Below are 21,748 nucleotides of genomic sequence, written 5' to 3'. Positions count from 1 at the left end.
ATGTTTGCTTGACAGATAATCATTCAAAACCAATGGAAATAGATGGGGAGGTTGAAATTCCATCAAGCAAAGCGACGGTCCTTCGAGGCCATGAGTCTGAGGTGTTCATTTGTGCCTGGAATCCTGTTAGTGACCTACTTGCTTCTGGGTAAGAATTTGGAACAGGAATGCACCTTGGTCTGGAGGATGTGAGAGGGCTTTCTGGCACAGTTTCTTGAGGAAAGCACACGTTTGTCGTATCTTCCTAATGTGTACAGACTGAGGAACAGGCTGTTTTGTGCACCTTCTACTATGGTGAAGCCAGTGGTTCAGCTGTTTCTCTGTGGGGTGGGGAGCAAGGCAGACACATCTCAAGTCAGTAAGCAGAAGAGGGGAATGAGGATGGAAATTGAGCAAGAGGGGTGGAGAAGACAGAGCACATGCTAATGATGTGAGACCTTGCACACATTAGTCCCATTTGAACCAGAACTTAATACTTCATGTTGGTTTTGCAGATCTGGAGACTCCACTGCAAGGATATGGAACCTGAATGAGAATAGCAACGGGGGCTCCACACAGCTCGTGCTAAGGCACTGTATACGTGAAGGTGGACACGACGTTCCCAGTAATAAGGATGTCACTTCACTGGACTGGAACGTAAGCAGCTTCTGCAGTTCATGTATTTAGATGATTACACAGCTACCCTCCTGATGAAGCATATGCAAACAGAAAGAAGCAGACAATTCTGTCTCAGCTCCCACCCTGGGTTGCTGGTATCAGGGGCTCATGATCAGGTCCTACTGGGCAGATAGCAGTCTGGGGATGGGAAATTCTTCCCATCATCGTGTGCATGTATTGCCTGTGAGACTTTTTCACACAGCTCCATGTGGAAAGGAGGCCCAGGAAAGTACCCAGATACTAATGTGCTTTGTCTTTTTTCTGTCCCCCAGAGCGATGGAACACTGTTGGCAACAGGTTCCTATGATGGTTTTGCAAGAATATGGACAGAAGATGGTAAGTTCCTCATCCCTCTTGTGTTAAGTAAGATGGACTTTATGAGTGAACAGTTGGTGACTGTGAAGTCATCATCTCTGTGTTTTCCCATCTCAGGTAACCTAGCCAGCACCTTAGGTCAGCATAAAGGCCCCATCTTTGCCTTGAAGTGGAACAAAAAGGGGAATTATATTTTGAGTGCTGGTGTAGATAAGGTGAGTGAGTATCAACTTTTAATGCACCCCTTTTAGCTATGGATCTGGATTTATTTTTAGCCTGTTAACTCATTTAGGTTCAGATTTCTGGTTTGATCTTACTGCTGACTTTGAACAAAACATCACCTCATAATACATTTACTTTCATTCAGAATGTGCTCTCAGCCCAGTGATAAAAAGAAGAAAAAAAATCTCCAAATGTTGTATTAATCTAGGTGGCAGTAAAATGGAGTTTATTAATCCAGGAAGCAGTTTCTGTGTTGACTTTCATCCACTAAACAGTTCGTAATCACAGACTCTTTTTCCTTCCCTTGGCTAAACCTTTCCTCACCTGATAAACCACTGCTTCCCATTACAGATGGCAGAATTCTCTGAGACCCAATACAGGATCATACTTCATAGAAACTCATGAGTCTGACTTAGAGTTTGATTTCTCAGTCCATACTTTGAATTTATGGCGGTTCCCCTGTTCCCCCAGTTTATAGAGTGATGGGGTATTGTTGAAGATGTTCATTCTTGTGGCACTCCTTTGGAACAATGTCCAAAGGATATGCAGGTGTGCCTTCTGAACTGTTACTTAATGGTTTTCTAGGTTTGAAAGCTGAGGGGAAATTCCCATCAGTTTTGGTAGATTTCCCACATATTGGTGAAGGCTACTGTGTACTAGTTACTTTCATTAATGTGACATTCACATTATTGAGTGTGAAACGCACAGTGTACATCATAGACTTAGGTCAGAAATACAGAAATGACAAGTGTATAAATATTTTACATTCTTGCATGTATAAATGATACCAGTTTGGCTATACACAGGGATAAAATAAAATATGTTGTTAAATTAATTTCTTAGAAGGAAAGGGGGCTGGTTGTGTTTTCTGTTACAAGACATTCTAGATAATTCTTTGAGAAGAATAGTAACTGACTTTTCCCTCTCTTTGCGGAGCACAGACAACGATAATTTGGGATGCCCACACAGGAGAAGCCAAACAACAGTTTCCTTTTCATTCAGGTAGGTTTGTTGTTGGGCTCTACAGAGGCAATCCCAAAAGTTTCTTCTTCTTCTTCCTCTTCTTCCTCTTCTTCCTCTTCTTCCTCTTCCTCCTCTTCCTCCTCTTCCTCCTCTTCCTCCTCTTCCTCCTCTTCCTCTTCTTCCTCTTCTTCCTCCTCCTCCTCCTCCTCCTCCTTTTTTTTATTTAAGCTTGAATAGTATTGTATAAGAGCAGAAACATGTCAAGAACCTTGGGACTAATGTGAAACAAAGTATTGGCAATAACAAAATTGGTGTTCTGGCCAAAAAATAACTGCTACCTCCCTTTTACACGTAACTGGGCCTGTCCCTGTGTTTTTTGTTTTTTTTTTTTGTTTTGTTTTTCTCTTTCATAAAAAGGTGGGGTCTCTGCAGAGGCATCTTAATGCTTGTAAATTGGAAGGAGAGTGTCTTTAAGGTCTATGAAAGATGGTTTTCATGGTTTATTTCAGTAGAGCAAATTCACACTGGAACTGGCATTCCTGATCACTAGACAAGACCCCTGGGTGATGCTTTTGTCTGCATTGCCAAACTCTGTATTCAGTTAATAAGGTGAATGTCCTCTCTTGCCCTGTAGCACCTGCCTTGGATGTGGACTGGCAAAACAACACTACCTTTGCCTCATGCAGCACAGACATGTGCATTCATGTGTGCAGGCTTAGCTGTGACCGCCCAGTCAAAACCTTCCAAGGACATACTGTAAGTAGCAGTTCTGATTCTCAGAGTTGGGAGTTGTAAAAGTGTGATGTAGAAGCCATCTTTTCAGTGAGTGCATTAAAAGTTAACTGCACAGGGGAGACCACTTGATCTACCATGCTTTGCTGCTTAGAGCCACAGTGCCTGCCCTGAGTGATGGAATTAACCCAGCTGAAGTGTCAGTGGTCCTGGGAATACCTCAGAGTGGCGTTCTGCTAGCCTCTGTTTTATCCTGAAGCTGTTTCTCTTCTGACTCCAGTCTGTTTCCCAGCTTTTAATAGGGGTACCCGTTTTATGTCTGATTTCTGTTTCCCTGCTTAGAATTTACTTCTCTCATACCCTTCCGCCTGGTTCCATAAATGATTCTCACTGATGCTGAGTGCTGTGAGCACTCCTAGTGCTCTCCCTATTTGGGTCCTGAAACTGTTACTTCCCAAGACTGTGTGCAGGTTCTAGAAGTTTGACTTGAGATGGAAAAGGACAGCAAGAAAGAAAGCTCTACTCCCAGGAAGGAAGAAGCATGGGGAGTTCCCATGGGGAATTGCAGATGGATCAGCTAGAGACAGACAGGTCATGTAGAGATCTGCCTGTGAGTTTTCTCTACAGCTACAGTTAGTTGGAGACATACACATTGTCACATTAGCCTTCTACGCTGCTCTGACCCACACCCTTCCTCTCCCCAGCTTCTTCCAATTTCACACCCTTCAAAACTTGGTGTTCTTACAAAGGGGATCAACCACAACATTTTGAAGTATGAAATTATTTAGAAAACAGTCTGGTGTGTGAAGCTGTTTGTTAGGACAAGACAGCTGGCTCGGAAGAGGGGGCAGTTAATGGCAGTAGTGTTCCCAAAACCCCTCTAAAGAGACCCCCCCCAGACAATAAATTCCACTATCTTTCCCTGTGCCCCTTGCTCTGTATGCTGTCCCTGTCTGTATGGTGGAGCTGCAGGTGGCCCTTTATATAACCACATCCCCTTCTTCTTTCTGTACCAGAAGCCTTTCTCCTCTAGTCTTGGGGTTTCTGGTACTCAGAAACAAAGAAAACCTGACAGTTTCCTTGTTGTATGGTCCCAAAATCCAGCTTGATGAACCAGTGGGTTTTAGTGGGGTTACTTACAGAAGTAGAAATGTCTCAAACAGCTGCACCATCAAAGATCACTTCAGTATGGGTGATAACCTGTGGAAAGCTGAAAACCTGGAGCTCAGTGTAACAACCATAGACCCTCCCTTTCTGTGTAGCCTGTCTTTGTTTCTTCTAGGCAGTTCAGCTGACCTCTGCTGCTTCCAAGGACCTATGTTTGTATGAGTGACTCAGCAGGTTTTTTTTTTTTTTTTTTTTTTTTTTTGCATGTATACATTCTTGTGATTGGAGTTGATGGGTTGGTGAATCTGGGTAGTTTTAGGGATTTCCTGGAGGTTTTTTGAGTTGTTCATTTCCTGTCTTAATGAGCTTCCCTGTAGTATTTCATCTTACTTACAACTCCCTGAAAACATCCGGTCTTAAGAAGTTTCCCTTCGAAGTGGAAGTTTTTAACCTCAGAGGAAAAATGGCTACACAACACAAATCCACAAGACAATGGATTTTATTTCTCAGTGCCTTTTCTTGACTGGGTCTAGTTTCCCTGTACGTAGGAATTGCTTGTATGTATCTTTGTGCATTTTGATGGCACCGAAACCTTTGTCTACCTTTACCTTCTATCCAACAAGTTACAGGTCTTTCAACAGAATGAAGAAGAGGAGCTGTTATATTAAAAGCACAGAAAGTGATGATCAAAGTTCACTTTTAAACACAAAACAGTTTTAACCCAGTGGTGGTAGTGCTGCACACCTTTAATCCCAGTACTCAGGAGACAGAGGTAGGCGGATCTCTTGAGTTCAAGGCTAGCCTGGTCTACAGAGTGAGTTTCAGTACAGCTAGGGCTACATGGAGAAGCCCTGTCTCAAAAAAGCCAAGTAATGAATGAATGAATCAAACAAACTAGCTTTAGCTCTGCTTGATGGTATATACCTGTAGTTCTAATTAATACTCAGAAGGATGACAAAATAGTTCCAGACCATCATGGGATACATAAGGAGCTCCTGGCTAGCCTATACTGCATCATGAGACTCTGTCTCAAGAAGCAATAAATGATTTAGTTAGCTGTGCTTGTTGTATGCAAATTCTTCATTTGGCTTTCTTAATAAGGAAATTTCCCCTAAAGAAATATGACTATGAGTATGGCTCTTCTTTTGTAATATATATCAATATTTTTTCATGAATGAAAAGCAAACTGAGGGAAGAATAATCATGTGGGTGTGATCTTGTGTTGTGGTCTTTGATATTCTGTGAACTCCTGAAAGTCCCTCTGCACTGCAGCGCTGGCAGCATGCTGCTGCCCCTGGTGGATGCCAGCCTTTCTACATAAAGGCTCTAATTTCTTTGTGAAATGCTGTGCTCTCTTGCAGAATGAGGTCAATGCTATCAAATGGGATCCTTCTGGAATGTTGCTAGCCTCCTGCTCTGATGACATGACATTAAAGGTAATGTTGGTTTCTAAAGGGATGAGGTGGTTAATCCTATGCAAACCTTTGTATGGCACACAGCCCTTTACACCTTCATCACCTGGACCATTACTTTGACATTGTCTTTTCTCCTTGATTTTCCTGGTTTCTAAACTAAATGTCTTGTTCTTCCATGGAGTTTTTGACATCTGGGGCATGGTTCCTAGTGAGAGATCTATCCTTCCTATGGCCTGTCCACCAGCATCCTTGTAGATTTAGCTTAAATGTGTGCTTTGGCACATCCTTACAGCCACCTGCTAATGTGCCTGGATGACTGCTTGCTGGCTTGTGAATATGTCCCAGACCTGTTGCCTAAGTGATACCTTAGGTGCACTAGAATGAATGGTACTGAGACATTCACAATTAGGGACACAGTATTAGCTCACACTGTTACTAATGCCTCTTCCAGATCTGGAGTATGAAGCAGGATATATGTGTCCATGACCTCCAAGCTCACAGCAAAGAGATATATACCATCAAGTGGAGTCCCACAGGACCAGGCACCAGCAACCCGAACTCTAACATCATGTTAGCAAGGTAAAGCAGGGTAACTTCACAGCTCTGTCTGCTTCCTGAGCACATCTTCACTCTCTGTTGCTTAGTGAGTAACTCAGCTGGGAAGACTCACTCACACTTAGAAATAGCAGGGTTGAATCCCTTCCACACTGAACAACATGGGAATTCACTGTGAAGGGGGCCAAGGACATGGAAGTATAACCTCCCTCAGTATCCATGGAGGTGGTTCTGGGGACCCCCCCCCTTTATGGGTACCAAAATCCATAGATGCTTACTTCCCTTTGCCTATAGCCTCTAAATGTATTCCCTGTACTTTAAATATCTCTAAATGGCCTCTATTACCCATACAATGATAATGCTGTAGGAGTAGACTGTGTAGTTTAGCTAACAGTGACCAACAAAAGGGTCTGCACATGTCTAATACAGTTTTTTATGGGTTTGGCTTGGTTTGTTTGAGATGGAGTCTCATTATGTAGCCCTGAGTACCTGGAACTTGCTGTGTACCACTTCCTCTGAGACACTAAAGTTACAGACCTTCACAATAATGCATTTTTCCCTTCCCCCTGAATGTTTTTTTATCCATAGTTATAAAATTATGAATGTGCAGGTATGGAGGGCTGGCTTACTAGAGTGAAAGTTTTTAAGGCAAAGAAAGGAAAATAAGAGTTTAGCTTGGAGCTCAAGTTTGTTCTTTTGAAGCTCCATTCAGGGCTGTGGTACTGGGATTTTGACTAGATATAAGTGATTCCCTGCTTTAGCCAAAGGTGACCCAGATCTCTTAATATTGGAACTGCTGAATAGCCAAGGCCTAGAAGCAAGGGGCCAGAGGTACCTCATCCAAACCAAGTCACTTTGGACTTTAGACAGCAGAACTGTTGTATCCTGATGCATGTTAGAGTCCAGGAAACATAACAATCCATTCTTGGGCTTTTGGTGCAGGGATGGAAGCTCTTGCCTTGTGCATGCTGGGTAAGTAGTGTACCACGGAATACACCCCATCCCTCCTCTTGGTAGTGAGAGCATTTAGACAGATGAACTAAGGCCATTATGAGCTAGAATCCAGGACTTTTAGAATGATCTGGAAACCATGATAATGGATCTTAGGGGTTTGAATTCATATACTTAGTCTGGACAAGACCAGACCCCCAAAGGAAAGTTTGGTTTCTAAGGAGCAATGGGAAGCTTGGTCTGTGTTGTTCCAGAGGCTTGAGGAGGAAGTGACAATAGGTAGTTCTTCTATAAGGTAGTAGTCGAGTGAGCAGTCTTTCCTGGCAGTGAGAACAGCTTTGTAGTAAGTGTTCAACCAAAGACTGTCTCCAAGAATAGATGGTGACACTTGGCTATACCTCAGTGGTAGATCACTTGATTGGAATACACATCATCACCAAAAACTCAGCCCAAAAGAAACTTAAGCCACACACACACAAATATTACAAAGACTGAGTGACTGAACTAGAAGATCCCCAAGGTCTTAATTCTCCTTTTTCAATAATTATCCAAAAACCCACTTGCATATCAGTGATGTAATACTACATGTAGCGGTCATTTTTAATGACTAGGGAGATGCTTCTTTCTATCACATAATACATATCAGGAACAAATATATTATCCTGTTAAAAGAACAAAAGGACACACTGAACCTTGTGAGACCATTGGAGATACAGAAAGCCAGGTGGTAACAGCTATGTGATATGTAGTGTTTTATAAATCTGAAAATAATTAAACTCTGTAGCCCTTGCCACTGTGGTTGTATATGCACATGTGGGTTTAGATTTTCTTATGTGTAAGTGTATCTTTACTCAGCTTTTAAATTTTTTTTCTAGTCCTATCTGGCTGGATTTGTAGTTGTTCAAGCAGGTATATTATAAGCACTGATGGTGTTTTAGAAAGGTTAGTTGAGTAGTACACAAAAACATTTTGTGTTCAGAGGTGAGGGAACTAGAGAAAGAAATGAACACAGTGGCTAAGTGGGAAAGTACCTATCTATAGGCTTGGACAATGTCCTGGGTTCTGTTTGGCGGCAGCTTCACTTTTCTCTGGAGAGAAAAGGCTCACTAGAATGTTCTCTTGAAGCAAATTCAAGTATGTTTCAAATATTGCTAATAGGCAGTTCGCATGAGATACATCATAAAGATCTTGAAAGCCAACCCATTTCTGTGGTTGTGTTCCCTGCCGTCTTCCTAGTGCTTCATTTGATTCTACGGTTCGACTGTGGGATGTGGAGCGAGGCGTTTGCATCCACACACTGACCAAGCATCAGGAGCCCGTCTACAGTGTGGCGTTCAGCCCTGATGGGAAATATTTGGCCAGTGGATCCTTTGACAAGTGTGTCCATATCTGGAATACGCAGGTAATGTCTTGACTTCCTGTGGCCAAATCCTTCCTGAAAGGTATATATATTTTCAGTTCCTGGGCTGGCAAGAGGGCTGGGGGAATGAAGTTATTCAGGAGTGAGTAGAGCGAGCCTTCCCATGGAGATCACAGATTCTGTGTAGTCTTCTTTGTGTTCCCCAATGATGTAGGGTTTTCCCTACGTACAAGCCTGGAGTCCTTTGGACTCTTTCCATCTGACTTCCAGCCAGAACATTTAGCTTGTCACCTCAGGAGCATTCTCTCTTGGAGTAACCGCTGTCTTCAGCTGTCTTATCCTGGCAGGGACCTACTTCGTGTTAGAGAAAAAGCATGACCTAGTTTTGTCACCTTAGAAATGCTGCTGTTTGTGGGAAGCCCCTGTAGGTGGCCTTTATAAAACCTTCCCAGGGAGACACTGCAGGACAACCAACTTTATCTTCTTCCTGTCCACTGTGGAACAACTCAGAGATAAAGGAATATGAGGTTTGGAGTTTTAACATTTGAAAGTATTACTTGTTTAATACAGGATCTTTGAATACTAGATTGTCATTTCAGCAGGAACTGAAAAAGGAAGGAGTTGGAATCAGTATAGCAACTGGATATCTCTGGCCTGACAGAGATGAGAGAATTCTGATTATTGAGCAGAAGTGGATGAAAACTAGTGGGGTAGAATGGGTGGAAGTATTACACTGGGCAGTTCTTGGTTTTCTTTTTGGGAATCCAACATGTAGAGCCTTGGAGGTGGCTGGCAATCGTTCTTCCCTGTGCTATGTCTAAACCCTTGGTCATCCCAATTGAAAAGTAGTTAGGGTAAGTTACTGAGAAGAAAGAGCCAATTTGTTAGACTTGAGGAGAATTCAATGCCCCACCTTTTCATTCCTTTTTGGTTGGTTGACATTTAGAAGGATATGAATTTTTAAGTTTATGCCCCTTTGTGGCAGGGGAAGCAGTAAATAAGCCATGTTCTAGCATTCCACAGACATTTCAAGGACATACCCCAAAAGTTAGCAGCATGTTTCCAGGTATGCCCATAGATGCCTGTCACCTGCATGAGCTGTATTATCAAGAAGCAAAACAGAACAAAAGGTAGAAACGTGTGCAGGAATAACATCCTCATACAGAGAAAACAGATTTTGCTAGTGATAGCTCACTTTGAAAGTGCCAGCAAGATGAAAATGCAGGTGCTCCTTAATATCTTTGAGAGATAGCTTATCCCCCCCCCCCCCAGGGATACCAGAATTTGTGTAGCCCAGTACACTTGTATAAGACGGTGTGGTATGGTATGTGTGTAGAGCTGATGCACATATACATTTACTAGGTACAATATGACATGAATATTATAGGAATAGTTGTTAGACTTTTTGGTTTTTCTTATTCTCTCCCCTCCCTCCCTCCCCCCCCCCCCCCCCCCCTCCCTCCCTCCCTCCCTCCTCTCTCCTCCCTCTTCTCTCCTCCCCTCCCCTCCCTCTTTTGCTTTGCTTTCCTTTTTTTTCCTTATTTAATACTAGGGATTGGATCCAGGGTCCTAAAACTCACCCACTGTACAGCCCAGGTTGGCTTTAAACTGAAACCTCCTCCCCCAGCCTCTGGAGTAGCTAGGATTGCATGCTGGCTTATTATATTGTAGGATTTTGAGGGGCTGGGGTGGGAGGTAATGGTGAAATGGACCAATGGTATTAGGTTCATATTGAAGGGAGCCAGGGAGTTAATTATTTTGAGACATTTTAGAACCCACATTAATTCTCTTATTATAAACATATATAATACTGTTGGCTTTCTGTTGTCCACAGCCACAATGTTTACTACCCTTTATTTTTCTGTGTAAACTGAAACTAATATTAATTTCAATGCATTTTTTATTATGTTTTGCTACTACTTGCTGTAGCTTGATAATGGTAAATACATACATATATATTATAATGAATAAATATGTGTGTGGCATCGATACGTTATTTTTGTGGATAAGAACTAATGAATAGTTGGTGACCGCTGGGGTTAGTGACTGTATACGTCTTAGTTCACTGAAGGAATACAGCTGATAGAATGAAGCTGTACCAAAGAGGGATTTGTTAGGCCATGGTCTGGCTTAGTCAAAGAATAGCTGTCTGATCAAAAAGGAACGGCCAAGAATCAATTTGGTAGTTGATCAGGCCACTAGGCTGGATGTTTCAGCTGGTCTTCAGTCTACATTAGAATTCTGAAGACATAGGCTCTATTACCAGCCAAATAATGACATAGCAGCAGGATAGATAAACTTGCCAGTGAGGACAAGGAAGCCAACAGCAAAAGCTTACGTCTTCATGTCTTTTTATGTGGGCTGCCTCCAGAAAGTGTGGCCCAGATTTAGGGTAGGTCTTTCCACTTCAAATGATCCAATCAGGAAATTGTTTCACAGGCATATCCCTGATGCTTGGGTTTTAGTTGATTCCAGACATAGTCAAGTGGACAACCAAGATTAGCTCTCTCATACATGCTTTATAAAGATAAGCTGAACTGGCTTAGGCAAGTCTAGAGAAACCTTGACTCCCATATCTCATGACATACGTCAAGCCAACCACTACAAATACCACAGCACAAATGTATGTATTCATCCTTCCAAACTACATATTCAAACTGATGGGAAGTTTTAAGTTCATGATATGCTAATGCATCTAATTGTTGGTAGGCTGGGGGTGTGCTCACGCAAGTGCTCTGAGGAGGAGACAGATAATCAGAACAGAAACTAGGTAGGGACTGGAGTAGGTAGAAAGACCTCAGCCCAGAGGACTGACCCAAGCTCTAGGAAGGATACAAGAAAGGATGGCTTAATAAGAGGATGCTCGGGTAGCTATAGAAGCTAAATAACGACTTAGCAAAGCCACTGGGGAAAGCAGGGAATGTGGTTTAGTGATAGAACTCATGCCTATCACCCTGATGCCCCAGTTTTCAAATCCAGCCCTGAATGGTGGGAAAAGGTCAAGAGGAGGTCATGAGTTAAAGCTCCCCCTCTGGTAGGTATGCATCATTTCTTGTGCTCCCAAGTGCCATGAGACATTGCTGGGCATAGTCATGACTAGCTGAAATGTGGTGGCAGTTCTGTGGGTAACAATAGATTGGTGTTTATGGAAATCCCTTAACTTTTGTGTTCTTGAACGCTTACTGATCAAATAGAGGTTTATGGAGGAAGAGTGCCCCCTTTTACTACTGTCATTTTGGGGACCTCTTCTGAGTTATCATGACAAATGCTTTGCTTTTCAGAGTGGAGGTCTCGTCCACAGCTACCGAGGCACAGGCGGCATATTTGAGGTGTGCTGGAATGCTCGAGGAGACAAAGTGGGTGCCAGTGCTTCGGATGGCTCTGTAAGTGGCACCTCTGGTCTACTGGGAGTTAGGGGTACAGGGCAGCTGATCCCCTGATCCAGCACTAGATGCTTCCAAAGACCTTGTAAGGCTTCTCTGTCCTGTTGTGCCTTAGCACCTAACAGGTGCTTGGTTACCACATACTATGTGCACGTGCAGGCATGTCTATGGGAAGGAGGCTTCTCTTTGGGTTGAAAATAGCCTTGTCTTTGCCCCAGAATGTCAGTGAACTTGATTATTTTTAGCTGCAGTGACTCTACACACATGTGTGTACCCTAGGATATTAAGGCATATCTGGAGTCATACTAGGTTGTCACTACTTTGGTGCAGGGTGCTATTTACTGGTGGAGTCAAAGGATGCTGGTAAGTCTCTTACAATGCTCTAGATGCCCCACTTTGGCCAAGAAATATCTGGCCACAAATATCATTAGTATATAGGCTGAGAAACTTGTTCCTATTCTGTTGCCATGTGTATGTTCTGGCCAAACATCATCATGACAAGCCATAGCTTTCATCAGATAGGCCTCCTGGTTTCTGTGGATCTTATTGTGGTCCATTAGCATGTGTAATTTTTAATTTGCCTCTGAACTTGAGGTTGCAATAACTCTAGGATGAGGTGCAATTCTGACTGATGGACCAAGTTATTAGTGTGGCCTGAAATCTGTTGTTATCTGCTCCACTATGTAGGCATCCTATTTGTGACCCCTGCTGATTACCTTAGGCACTGTGAGTTCTGGAATGGTCCATGACTTGATTTTTCCTTTCCCTGCTCTTTGCTAGAGTTTGGTTGTTCTGATGTTCAGAAACTAGCCCCTAGGGTTTCTCTTTTTGAGTCTTCCATTATAAAAACTTTATAAGCATGAAGTTGGTAGCTAAACTGTACCTTGCCAGCATTTGATTGAAGGCACCTGATATTATCTCTTAAAGTAACGGACACTTTATCTTTCCTTCCAGGTCTGTGTTTTAGATCTCCGAAAGTAAACACAAAATGTAGAAAACCATTCTAATGGACCAGCAGTGAATGTGTGGGATTGCAGCATCCTTCCTATGATGGGCTCTAAACTGTGTGAACTTGACTTGTTCGAGTCTACTTGGAAATCACCTGTCCCTGGCCACAGGATTCTTCCCCCCACCCCACCCCTAATCTACATCCAGAAGTTTAAAACAAGCAAATACAAAGTCATACACATGGTTGTATCACAGGAATATGGTTTCCACCTAAAATGTTCAGCTGGGGAAGGATGAAGCCATCAGCTACATGATGCATGGTTTGGTTTCCATCCAGAACAGGCTCTAATGACTGAACAGGGAAGGAAGAACATAAAGCTGTGCCAAAAAATAAAAGGTTTAAAAAAAAAGAAAAACAAAAAAAAATTACAAAAACAAAACAGAAAAATGCTGTGATAAACCAAAAGGGAGGAAAAACCTGTCCCTTATGGTATTTCCCTCCTATTAATTTGGATACTACAGTTGCTCTCCAAAAGACCAGTTTGTACCAATGAAACGTGTGACTTTGTAATCCCAACGCTGTATTTTCTAGAACCTTCTTTGGTGGTTTTTCTATCTGCTAAAATTCTGTGGTCTGGGGGCCTCCCACCTCAGATAGATACTGTTTTTGGCTTATTCTTTCTGTCCTCCCTTGTTGTTCCCCACTCCTTCCTCTGATGTCCTTGCTCTGGTGTGGTCTCACTTTTAATGAAATCCTACATAGATATGGCCACATGCACACAACGGATCTTTGATGGACAGCACTCTCCTTCCCTCTCTCATCCTACCCCTTCCCATCGCTTACTCTCTGTCCCTTTCTCATAGTTGCTTCACATTAGGTCCCAAAGGCACTTTCAGAGCATAGTAAGTGCTTTATGTAAGAAGGCAGGGAGGGGGACTTTTTACAGAAAAAAAAAAGACTTATAAGAGAAAGAACCTGGAGTATTTTTTGAAAAAAATATTTTTATGTTAAAATGACTTTAAAATCCTAAAATGGCCATCAGACATAGAGAGTTTTGTGAAATTCATATTTAAGAGACTAAGAAGACACTGGCAGAGTCTGAGGTGTCTAATTACCCCTTTCCCTTCAGCTTCATGAAAGGCAGTTAGGAAAACCGTGGATTGGGAAGCGTCCTATGGAAGAACAAGGGAATTGTTTTGGCAGCTGGTGGGGAAGAGCCCCACCAGTTCGGCACCAAGCGGAATGCTGAACTGTTCGATGCACATTTACTTCAGCAGCCAATAGTAAGACAGTGAAGAAGCCACCCTGACCCACAGTGTGGCTCCATGGCACCTGCCAGCTACTTTCTCACAGCAGTGTAGCTACAGACGGGCACTTTAGCAAGAGCGTGCTTGGTGAATCTTGCAAAACCGACCCAAGGGCCTCAGTGCCACTCAGTCTTGTGAAGACAATGAGTATCAAGGGAGACTTTGAATCCTAAAAATGAATTATGACCCAGATAGAATGTCATAAATCATTTCTGCCCACTTTACAATTTCTCTTACAGAAGATTAGGACAAAGCTTTAAAAAAAATGAGGAAAAGGAAGAAGTTTTTTGGTTTCTTTTTTTTTTTTTTAAACAAGGAGTTGTGTGCCTGGTAAAGTTGCCATCATTGAGTCAGGTGACCTCGGTTTTGTCATAACTTGATACAGACTTGGTTTTTTTGTTTTTTAATTAGTAAAGGGGGATAGGTAGACCAGAAGGGGGCTGGGCCAAGTCAGTGGGGCTGCAAATGGCAGTATACAGGGTCCAGTCTACAGCTGAGGCAAAGTTGTTACTTAGAGGAAAGTATCCATATATGGAGCCAAAAATCAACCAGCAGGAAGGTGAGGCGCTTCCTCCACAACAAACAAATGTAAGACCAAGAATGTGAATTGGCCTCTGCTTTCACATGTAAATTATGTGAGCCCTCGTATGCAAGTGTTGTGTTACTGAGTTGAGCTGTGTGTTTGGACTCTGGCACCTAAACACTTAGCAAAGAAAGCCTGAGTTCCGTGGGGAATTTGATTATAGCAGGTGTCTCTGTGGATATGATGTTTCCTGCCCTGAGACTGCTTTAGCTTTAGGATATAATTTTGGAAGTCCACTTAAAACCCATCTTTTTTCCCCAAATTTCTGTTCATCTCTATAGAAGATCAGCTGTTAAAATTCAGCTTATTGTAGGGACATGGCTGTCATTTGACAGTTTCACATTGCTAAACGATGGTGATGGGTAAATGGCACATAAGGGGTTCATCAGACAATCTCTGGGTGTCCAGGCTACACCCACCCAGATGAATCTGAGCCACATAAGAATTACTGTTTTGGAGTCAATGGCTGTGAGACTAGGACAAAAAGGTTCAATCTACACAAGAAGAAACCTAGAGACCATTTATTTCCCTGGCCTTGCAGTAGAACATGGACAGGAATTTAGTGCTGGCCACAAGGGGACCAAGCAGAAGAATGCAGCCCACACCCCTGAAGTCCATCCCCATAAAACAGTTAAATCTACAGCTGTTTCTGAAGCAGCCAGCATTTGGACACCATCATTTGCCCTGCTGTCACAGGGCACGTGCATCATCTTTGTGGTGAAGGGGTGGCCCGTGTGTAATGCTTGTTACCTAGCATTGTTTATAACGCCTAAAACATTGTGAGGAATGGTTAAAGTCTTGTGACCAAATTCAACCTTGAAAGCAGTGTAGTGACATAGCAGCCTTTACAGGTATTTTTCCTTGAGTTTGAAGTAACCACACACCATTCCCAGCAATCAGGATGCTGCCTGTAGAGGACCGAAGGGCCAGATGGACACTACAAGGTTCAACTCTCTGACCCCACTCAACACCATAGGACTTGACTTTTTGTTCTGTCTAACTAAGAAATAGATCATGGAGCCAAGTGAAGTGCACTTTGTCACATGTAAGGATCTGCTTTGTTCCTTGTTGCTTTTCCCTTTTCAAACTTTTCGTTCTACCTTTGCATTCTGTTTCTTGTCAAATGCATAGATGTTTGTTCCGCAGCTCACTGAAGTTTTGAATTCTGGCTTGTGCAGTTTTTATTGTCTGTGTCAGACGTACAGCCAGACATGGTCCTCTTTCCGCATCTTCCACATTCTGTTAAGCACCATCAAAACTCCCCTCCCCTTCTGTCCTCTATTCCCCCACTCCCACTCACCCCTCACGCTCTTCAAGAAGAAAAAAGAATCACCTTGTGTGTTGTAGCTCATTTGTTTCAAGAGAGAATCAACAGATCATATTCAGTGTCTTGAATAAATTGCTCTATTTTGATATTAGAGAACATAGTGACTGTGTTTTCTTTTTGTTCATTTCGTCTTGCCTGGTATCTCTGACATCTGACAAATGAAAGAACAATGTGAATAGCTTTTCTTGTTTCTGTGGCAGGATACCCGACAAAACAGTTTTAGAAAGGAAAGATTTGTTTTGGCTCTTGGAGAAGGCACAGTCCATCGTGATAGAGAGGTTGTGGTGGTCTTGGGCCTCATCCGTGGTGGAAAGACTATGAGGTGGTATGCTTATCTACCCATAGATCAGTAAGTGACACAAGCACCATAGCTAAATCAGCTACCAAGGCCTCTCAACCTCCCAAATGTGAGGCCATCATAGAAAGGGGGAAGCTCAAAGCCCCACCCCATGGTTAGGGAGATATTTGAAGCTCACTCAAATAAGGGTGAAGATCGAGGACACTTTTTGGACCAGATGAATAGGTGTGAAACCCCCATGGGTTGCTCCAGTGGGAAAGTGTCAAGCAAAGTAGGGTAGAGCAGGAAGTTTCCAGGTCCTCTTGGGCTAAAGGATACCTTGTGCAGTAGAGGGACACTGAGTAGTTGATTTTGTCTAGGGACCCCCGGGACTCACTCCCCATGTTCCTAACAGTCCAAAATGGCCATATCTTTGGCCAGAATGATCTGAAGTTATTTTTGTCATAGGTGCTGACTACATAGGTCATGGTGGGAAGATGTAAGATTCTTTTAGTTAAAAGAATAGTGGTCGGGCTGGAGAGATGGCTCAGCGATTAAGAGCATTGCCTGCTAATCCAAAGGTCCTGAGTTCAATTCCCAGCAACCACGTGGTGGCTCACAACCATCTGTAATGAGGTCTGGTGCCCTCTTCTGGCACACAGAATATTGTATGCATAATAAATAAATATTTAAAAAAAAAGAATAGTGGTCTTAGTCCCCCTGGATATGAGAGAATGGTCTGAGGCCCCATGGAATACTGGGCAAGATCTGATGCTCCCTGAATCAGAGGGACACATCGTATGTCCTCTTGGGAAATAAGGGAAAATTCCCCTTGGTCAGAGAAAGTTTTTATATCCTCTTAGTAGAGGGAGTGTCTTGAGATCACCTTGTTAAAGAGGAAGAAAGTCTATTCTGAACCAGGGATAGTTCTAGTGACACCTTTATCAGATGAGGAATGTGTATCTCTTGAGAAGAGGTTGGCTTGGACACAACCTTGTCAAAAAAGAAGTTCTGAGAACTAAATGGGGATATTTTGAATTTCTCTAGCCAGAGGGGCAAAATCCCTAGCTGAGTTGGCCCAATAGAAAGATCTAGTTCCCTAATTCTTGGACAGATGAAGGTCCCAGTTTACCTTGTACAGTAGAGAAAGGTCCCAGCATTACCACATTAGCTTCCAGCACTTCCCAGTTCCAAATACCCATACATGTCATGGAATCTTTAGACCAAAGAACAATCAGAACATGGTTTTAACACAATGAATGGTTGTCCCAACTTGTTGATGTTCCAAGAGTTCTGTTGTTCAGGTCTATGAATGAAAGATGAAAACATTTCATTTCTTTTGTTTTTTTTTGGGGGGGGGCGGTTTCTGTGTAGTTTTGGATCCTGTCCTGGAACTTGCGCTGTAGACCAGGCTGGCCTCGAGTTCACAAAGATCACCTGCTTCTGCCTCCCAAGTGCTGGGATTAAAGGCGTGCGCCACCACCACCTGGTCATTTTCTAATGACCACCTTGAAGGCCGATGGCCAGGTTTGTTCAACTTTGTGATCTAAACTAAGAATGTCTGAGGTGCCATGGGTCTCAAGAATATTTGCCTAGCTATCTTGCTGAGACAGGGATGCTTTAAGGCCATCTTCGTTAGAACAGAATAGGTATGAGTCACAGACAGAGGATCTTTTAAAGCCTCCATTGTCAGAGGGGTAGGCTTGAAGCCCACTGAACAGAGAATATAGGTCTGAGGCCCCTTGTTCACAGGGTCCCTTTACCAGAATGGCATGTTCCAGACCACCTTGAGCAAAAATGGAATGTCTTACGTTCTCTTAGTCAAAGTGGAAAGATCATAGCCCCACCTCTGTTCTCTTGTGCAGAGGGAATGGTTTAAGTTTACCTTGGTCTGAAGTCTACTCGATAAAGTGTGAGACTTCTTTACACAAAATGAATGTTTAAGACACCCTTGGACAAATAGCTAAGGTCTGAGACAGACTTTCTATTAAGTGAGAAGGAGTAAGAGCCCTTGGGAATAGAGGAAACACCAAGATCCTCTTGTGAGGATATTCTGCAGCTGAATTGGGCAAAGGTGAAGGTCTGAACCCTTGGGCAGAAAGGGAAAGTCCCATACAGCCTTGGAAGGAAGGGAAATGGAATGTTCCCTCTATCTTGTACCATGGAGTAAGTTCCCAGCACTGATTCAGCATGCTCCAACTCTTCAGTTTAGAATATTCACCAAGAGTAGACCATTTGCTAGTCTCAGCATTCTTCAAGCAAGTTATATGTCTGTCCCAGGCTAGAATGCCTCCTCTAGTTTGTGTTCATCTGTCCAGCTATGGGCAGGCCATTCCACTTCTTATGACTGGCTTAAAGGCAGGTAACTGGGGTTCCAGACTCTTGGTTATAGAGTCTAGACTCTAGGCTTGTTCAGAGAGAGAATTTCTCACAGTCCTGTTGTAATAAGGCCACTTCATTTCCCCAGCTGCCCAGACTCCCAAAATAACCACACGAAAGTATATTAATTAAATCACATCTAGAATTAACCCATCTCCAGTATTTTAAATTTTACCATGAAGCTCGTGGCCTACAGACAAGGTTTCATCATATCTGTCTCTGGCAGTGGCTCCATGGCTTCTCCCTGACTCCTCCTTTCTTCAAGCATTCAGTTTAGTTTTCCCTGCCTAGTTCTGTTCTACTAAGCCACTGGACAATACAAATTCTTTATTAACCAATGGTATTCACAGCATACAGAGGGGAATCCCACATCACGGCCTCATTGTCAGAACTATAAGGTGGGAGACCTCCTTGGTCAGTAAGGGGAAAGTGTTAGGCATAATAGAACAGAGAAGGAAGGTGAGTGTCTTTGGAGAAAGTGAGTGTCTCAGGGTAAATTGCACGATGTAGAAAGGGTCAGGCACTCCCTCACCAGTTTACAAATCTTTGGGAACTCCATTGCAGGACTAGCAGCAATTTGAGCATTCTTGTAACAAGCTCAATGGCAGTCCTTTTTTCCATGTTCCCCTTAAGTTCACATTCAGCTGTATGAGTGTTGCCATGAAAGATGTGGTCTCTCCACTTCCCATGACCAATTTGAATGTAGATGGCAAAGTTCTATGCTAAGCATTTTACTTTTCTGCCACTTCAATCCAGAGTTCTCTGAGGTCCCTTTGGGCACAGGTGTATTTATTTGCCTGGCCACCTAGTTCAGGGGTGGAAAATTTAAGGCCCTCTTAGTTGAAGAGGTAGATACGAGGCACTCATAAACAGAAGGCTCTAAGCTTCCTTGGTCATGTGGGAGATACCTGGGGCACTCTTGATCAGAGTGTGATGGTCTGAGATCCCTTTGGTCACTGGGCCAGGACAGTAGCCCACATCATTAAAGGGGAATATCTTAGGTCCCCTTTCTGCAGAAAGGGAATGTCTGAAGTCTCCTTGATTAAAGGAGAGAGTCCATAGATTTCCCTTAGGCAAAACATGAAAGTGGTAGGTTCACATGGTTAGAAGTAGTAGATTTAAGGTCCCTTTTGGCAGTGGGAAAGGTCTAAAGCCCTCTTAGTTAATAGATCTGAAGACCTCTTGTGCATAAGTGGTAACTCCAACACTCTTTCAGAGTCCCTTGGTAAGAGCAGCTAGGTCTCAAGTTCTCTTGTGTAGTAGTGGGGGTTCTAAGACCCCCGTTGTGAAAGAAACTCACAAGAGGTTTGTGGTCCTCTCATTAAGAGAGAATGTTTGAGGCCTGCTTGAGGAGAGTAAAATATTCTGAGACCAACTTGGTTAAAGGGGGCCATATTTGAGGCCATGTAGGCCCGTAGGTGAGGTTCTGAGGTCCTCTTGCATACAGGTGGAATGTATGAGGCTCCTTTGGTTAGTTGTATCAGATCCAAGACCCTGTTAAGTAGAAGGAGTGAGTCACAGGCTCCCTTGATCAGACTGATTAGCTGTCTTGGCCTCTTGATCCTTGGTAGCATATCTAATGCTTTCTTGGCAGAAGTCAAAGATCTGAATCCCCCAAGTTCTGAAAGTATAGGTCCGAGGTCTTTTTGATCCACTGAAGAAGGTTCGAGGCCTTCTTGGATGGAAATAGGTCTGATTCACCATCTACCAAAAGTGGAAGATCTAACGCCCTCCTTGATCAGATGGGGCATGTCTGAGGCCGCTTTGGGAACAATGGAAAAGTCTGAGGACTTGGCATAGAAGGAGAAGAACTAAAGCTCCTTTCGTAAGAGAGAATAGGTAACAGACACCCTCTCTTAAATAGGACCCATGCAAATCCCCACTGGACAGAGTGAGAAAATCTGAGGCCTTTTTAGGCAGAAGAGGGTAGTCTGAGACCTCTGAGGACAGAGGGTGAAGGTCTGATCCATCTGTGGTCAGAGGGAAAATTTCTGAGTGCCCTCCCCTTGGTTACAAAGAGCATATCTGAGGCCAAGTTTATTAGAAGGGGCAAGTCGAAGGCTGCCTTGTCCAAGGTGGGAAAATCTGAGGTCCCTTTGATTAAAGGGCTTATGTCTGATGCCACCTTCATTAGAGTAAGAAAGCCGAAGGCCCTGTTGATAGGAAGGAAAAGATATTAAGGCTCCTTAGGGACAGCAGATAGGTTTCCATGGAAGTCCTTTGAAGTCTACATTGGAAAATGTAGGGATATTTATGGTCTCCAATGGGAGAAGGGGCAGGCCTGAGGCCCCCCCCCCCGTTTGTTATGGGAGGGATTGGTACTCCCTAGGGGAGAGAGCAGATCTCAGCACCTTAGTCCTCCTTGGATAGAAAGGGAAGATGCTGTTTTAGCTTGGTGCGGAGCATACCCTGTTGGATGGAAGTTCGATATTTGTGTCTCTCTTGGTAGATCTGAGGTCTCCATGGACAGAGGAGGTTGCTGTTTGGCTCTCTAGGCCAAAGTGCAATACTCTGAGACCCTCATTAGTAAGAGACTGCTGGCCACTCTCTTGGGCAGAATGGGAAGCCCTAAGACCCTCTTTTGCTGAAATGGAATGTTTGAGGCTTCTTGGATAGAAGGAGAATATCTCAAACCCTCTTTGGTAGAAGAAGGATGACTGAGACCTCTTTGGACAGATCTTGCAAATGCACGGCGCTTTTGAGTAGTGGTAGACCTTGTGCCTATTTTAGCAGAAGGAGAAAATCTGAGAACCTTTCCCTGGCATTTGGAAGAAGCAAATTGGAAGGTTTGAAGCCTTCTTGGTCTGATGGGGAAGTTCTGAAGCCCTCTTGTACAAAGGGGTCATGTTTCAATCTCCTTTGGATATTAGAATTAGAATGCTTGGGGCCCATCTGGGGAGACGGGAAATGTCTGAGGATCCATTAATGAGAAGTGATATGTCTGAAGCCTTGTTGCGCAGGTGTGGATGGTTCTTGAGCCCCTTGAGTGGATGTAGAAGGTTTCAAAGCCTCTTAGCAGATGTAGCAGGTTTCAGAGCTCCTTAGGCATATAGGAAAGGTTTCAGGGCCCCTTGGAAGATGTGAAAAGTATATGGCTTCCTTGGGAAGTAGTGGTAGGGTCTTCAGCTCTTTTTTGTAAGAAGGAAAGATATGAGCTCCCCTTTGGCAGAACAGGTAGATTTGAAGCCTTCTTGGTCTAATGTGGAAAGTTCTGAAGCTACCTTTGTCATAGAGAGCATGCTCTGTCTTGGGTGAATGTCTTAGTC

General features: G+C 43.3%; 1 protein-coding gene across 16 annotated transcripts in view; it reads left to right on the top strand.

Annotated features, from left to right (window-relative positions):
- Tbl1x (transducin beta like 1 X-linked) overlaps positions 1 to 15,926 on the top strand; it is a 168,536-nt gene extending 152,610 nt beyond the window's left edge. For all 16 annotated transcript variants that reach the window (XM_050128290.1, XM_050128291.1, XM_050128292.1 and 13 more), the window contains 11 exons: positions 16 to 148; positions 495 to 636; positions 930 to 993; positions 1,090 to 1,187; positions 2,136 to 2,196; positions 2,792 to 2,913; positions 5,358 to 5,432; positions 5,863 to 5,990; positions 8,154 to 8,319; positions 11,559 to 11,660; positions 12,615 to 15,926. In XM_050128290.1, the coding sequence (XP_049984247.1) occupies positions 16 to 148; positions 495 to 636; positions 930 to 993; positions 1,090 to 1,187; positions 2,136 to 2,196; positions 2,792 to 2,913; positions 5,358 to 5,432; positions 5,863 to 5,990; positions 8,154 to 8,319; positions 11,559 to 11,660; positions 12,615 to 12,641 (1,118 nt within the window). In that variant the 3' untranslated portion in view covers positions 12,642 to 15,926. The remainder of the gene's footprint in view (positions 1 to 15; positions 149 to 494; positions 637 to 929; positions 994 to 1,089; positions 1,188 to 2,135; positions 2,197 to 2,791; positions 2,914 to 5,357; positions 5,433 to 5,862; positions 5,991 to 8,153; positions 8,320 to 11,558; positions 11,661 to 12,614) is intronic.
- The last annotated feature ends 5,822 nt before the right edge of the window (positions 15,927 to 21,748 follow it).

This window comes from Alexandromys fortis, unplaced genomic scaffold (genome assembly GCF_014885135.2).
Source record: "Alexandromys fortis isolate MF-2015 unplaced genomic scaffold, M_Fortis_MF-2015_v1.1 scaffold_289, whole genome shotgun sequence".
Taxonomy (NCBI): Eukaryota; Metazoa; Chordata; class Mammalia; order Rodentia; family Cricetidae; genus Alexandromys; species Alexandromys fortis.
Note: the sequence above shows the minus strand (reverse complement) of the source record. Positions and strands in the feature narration are given on the sequence as shown.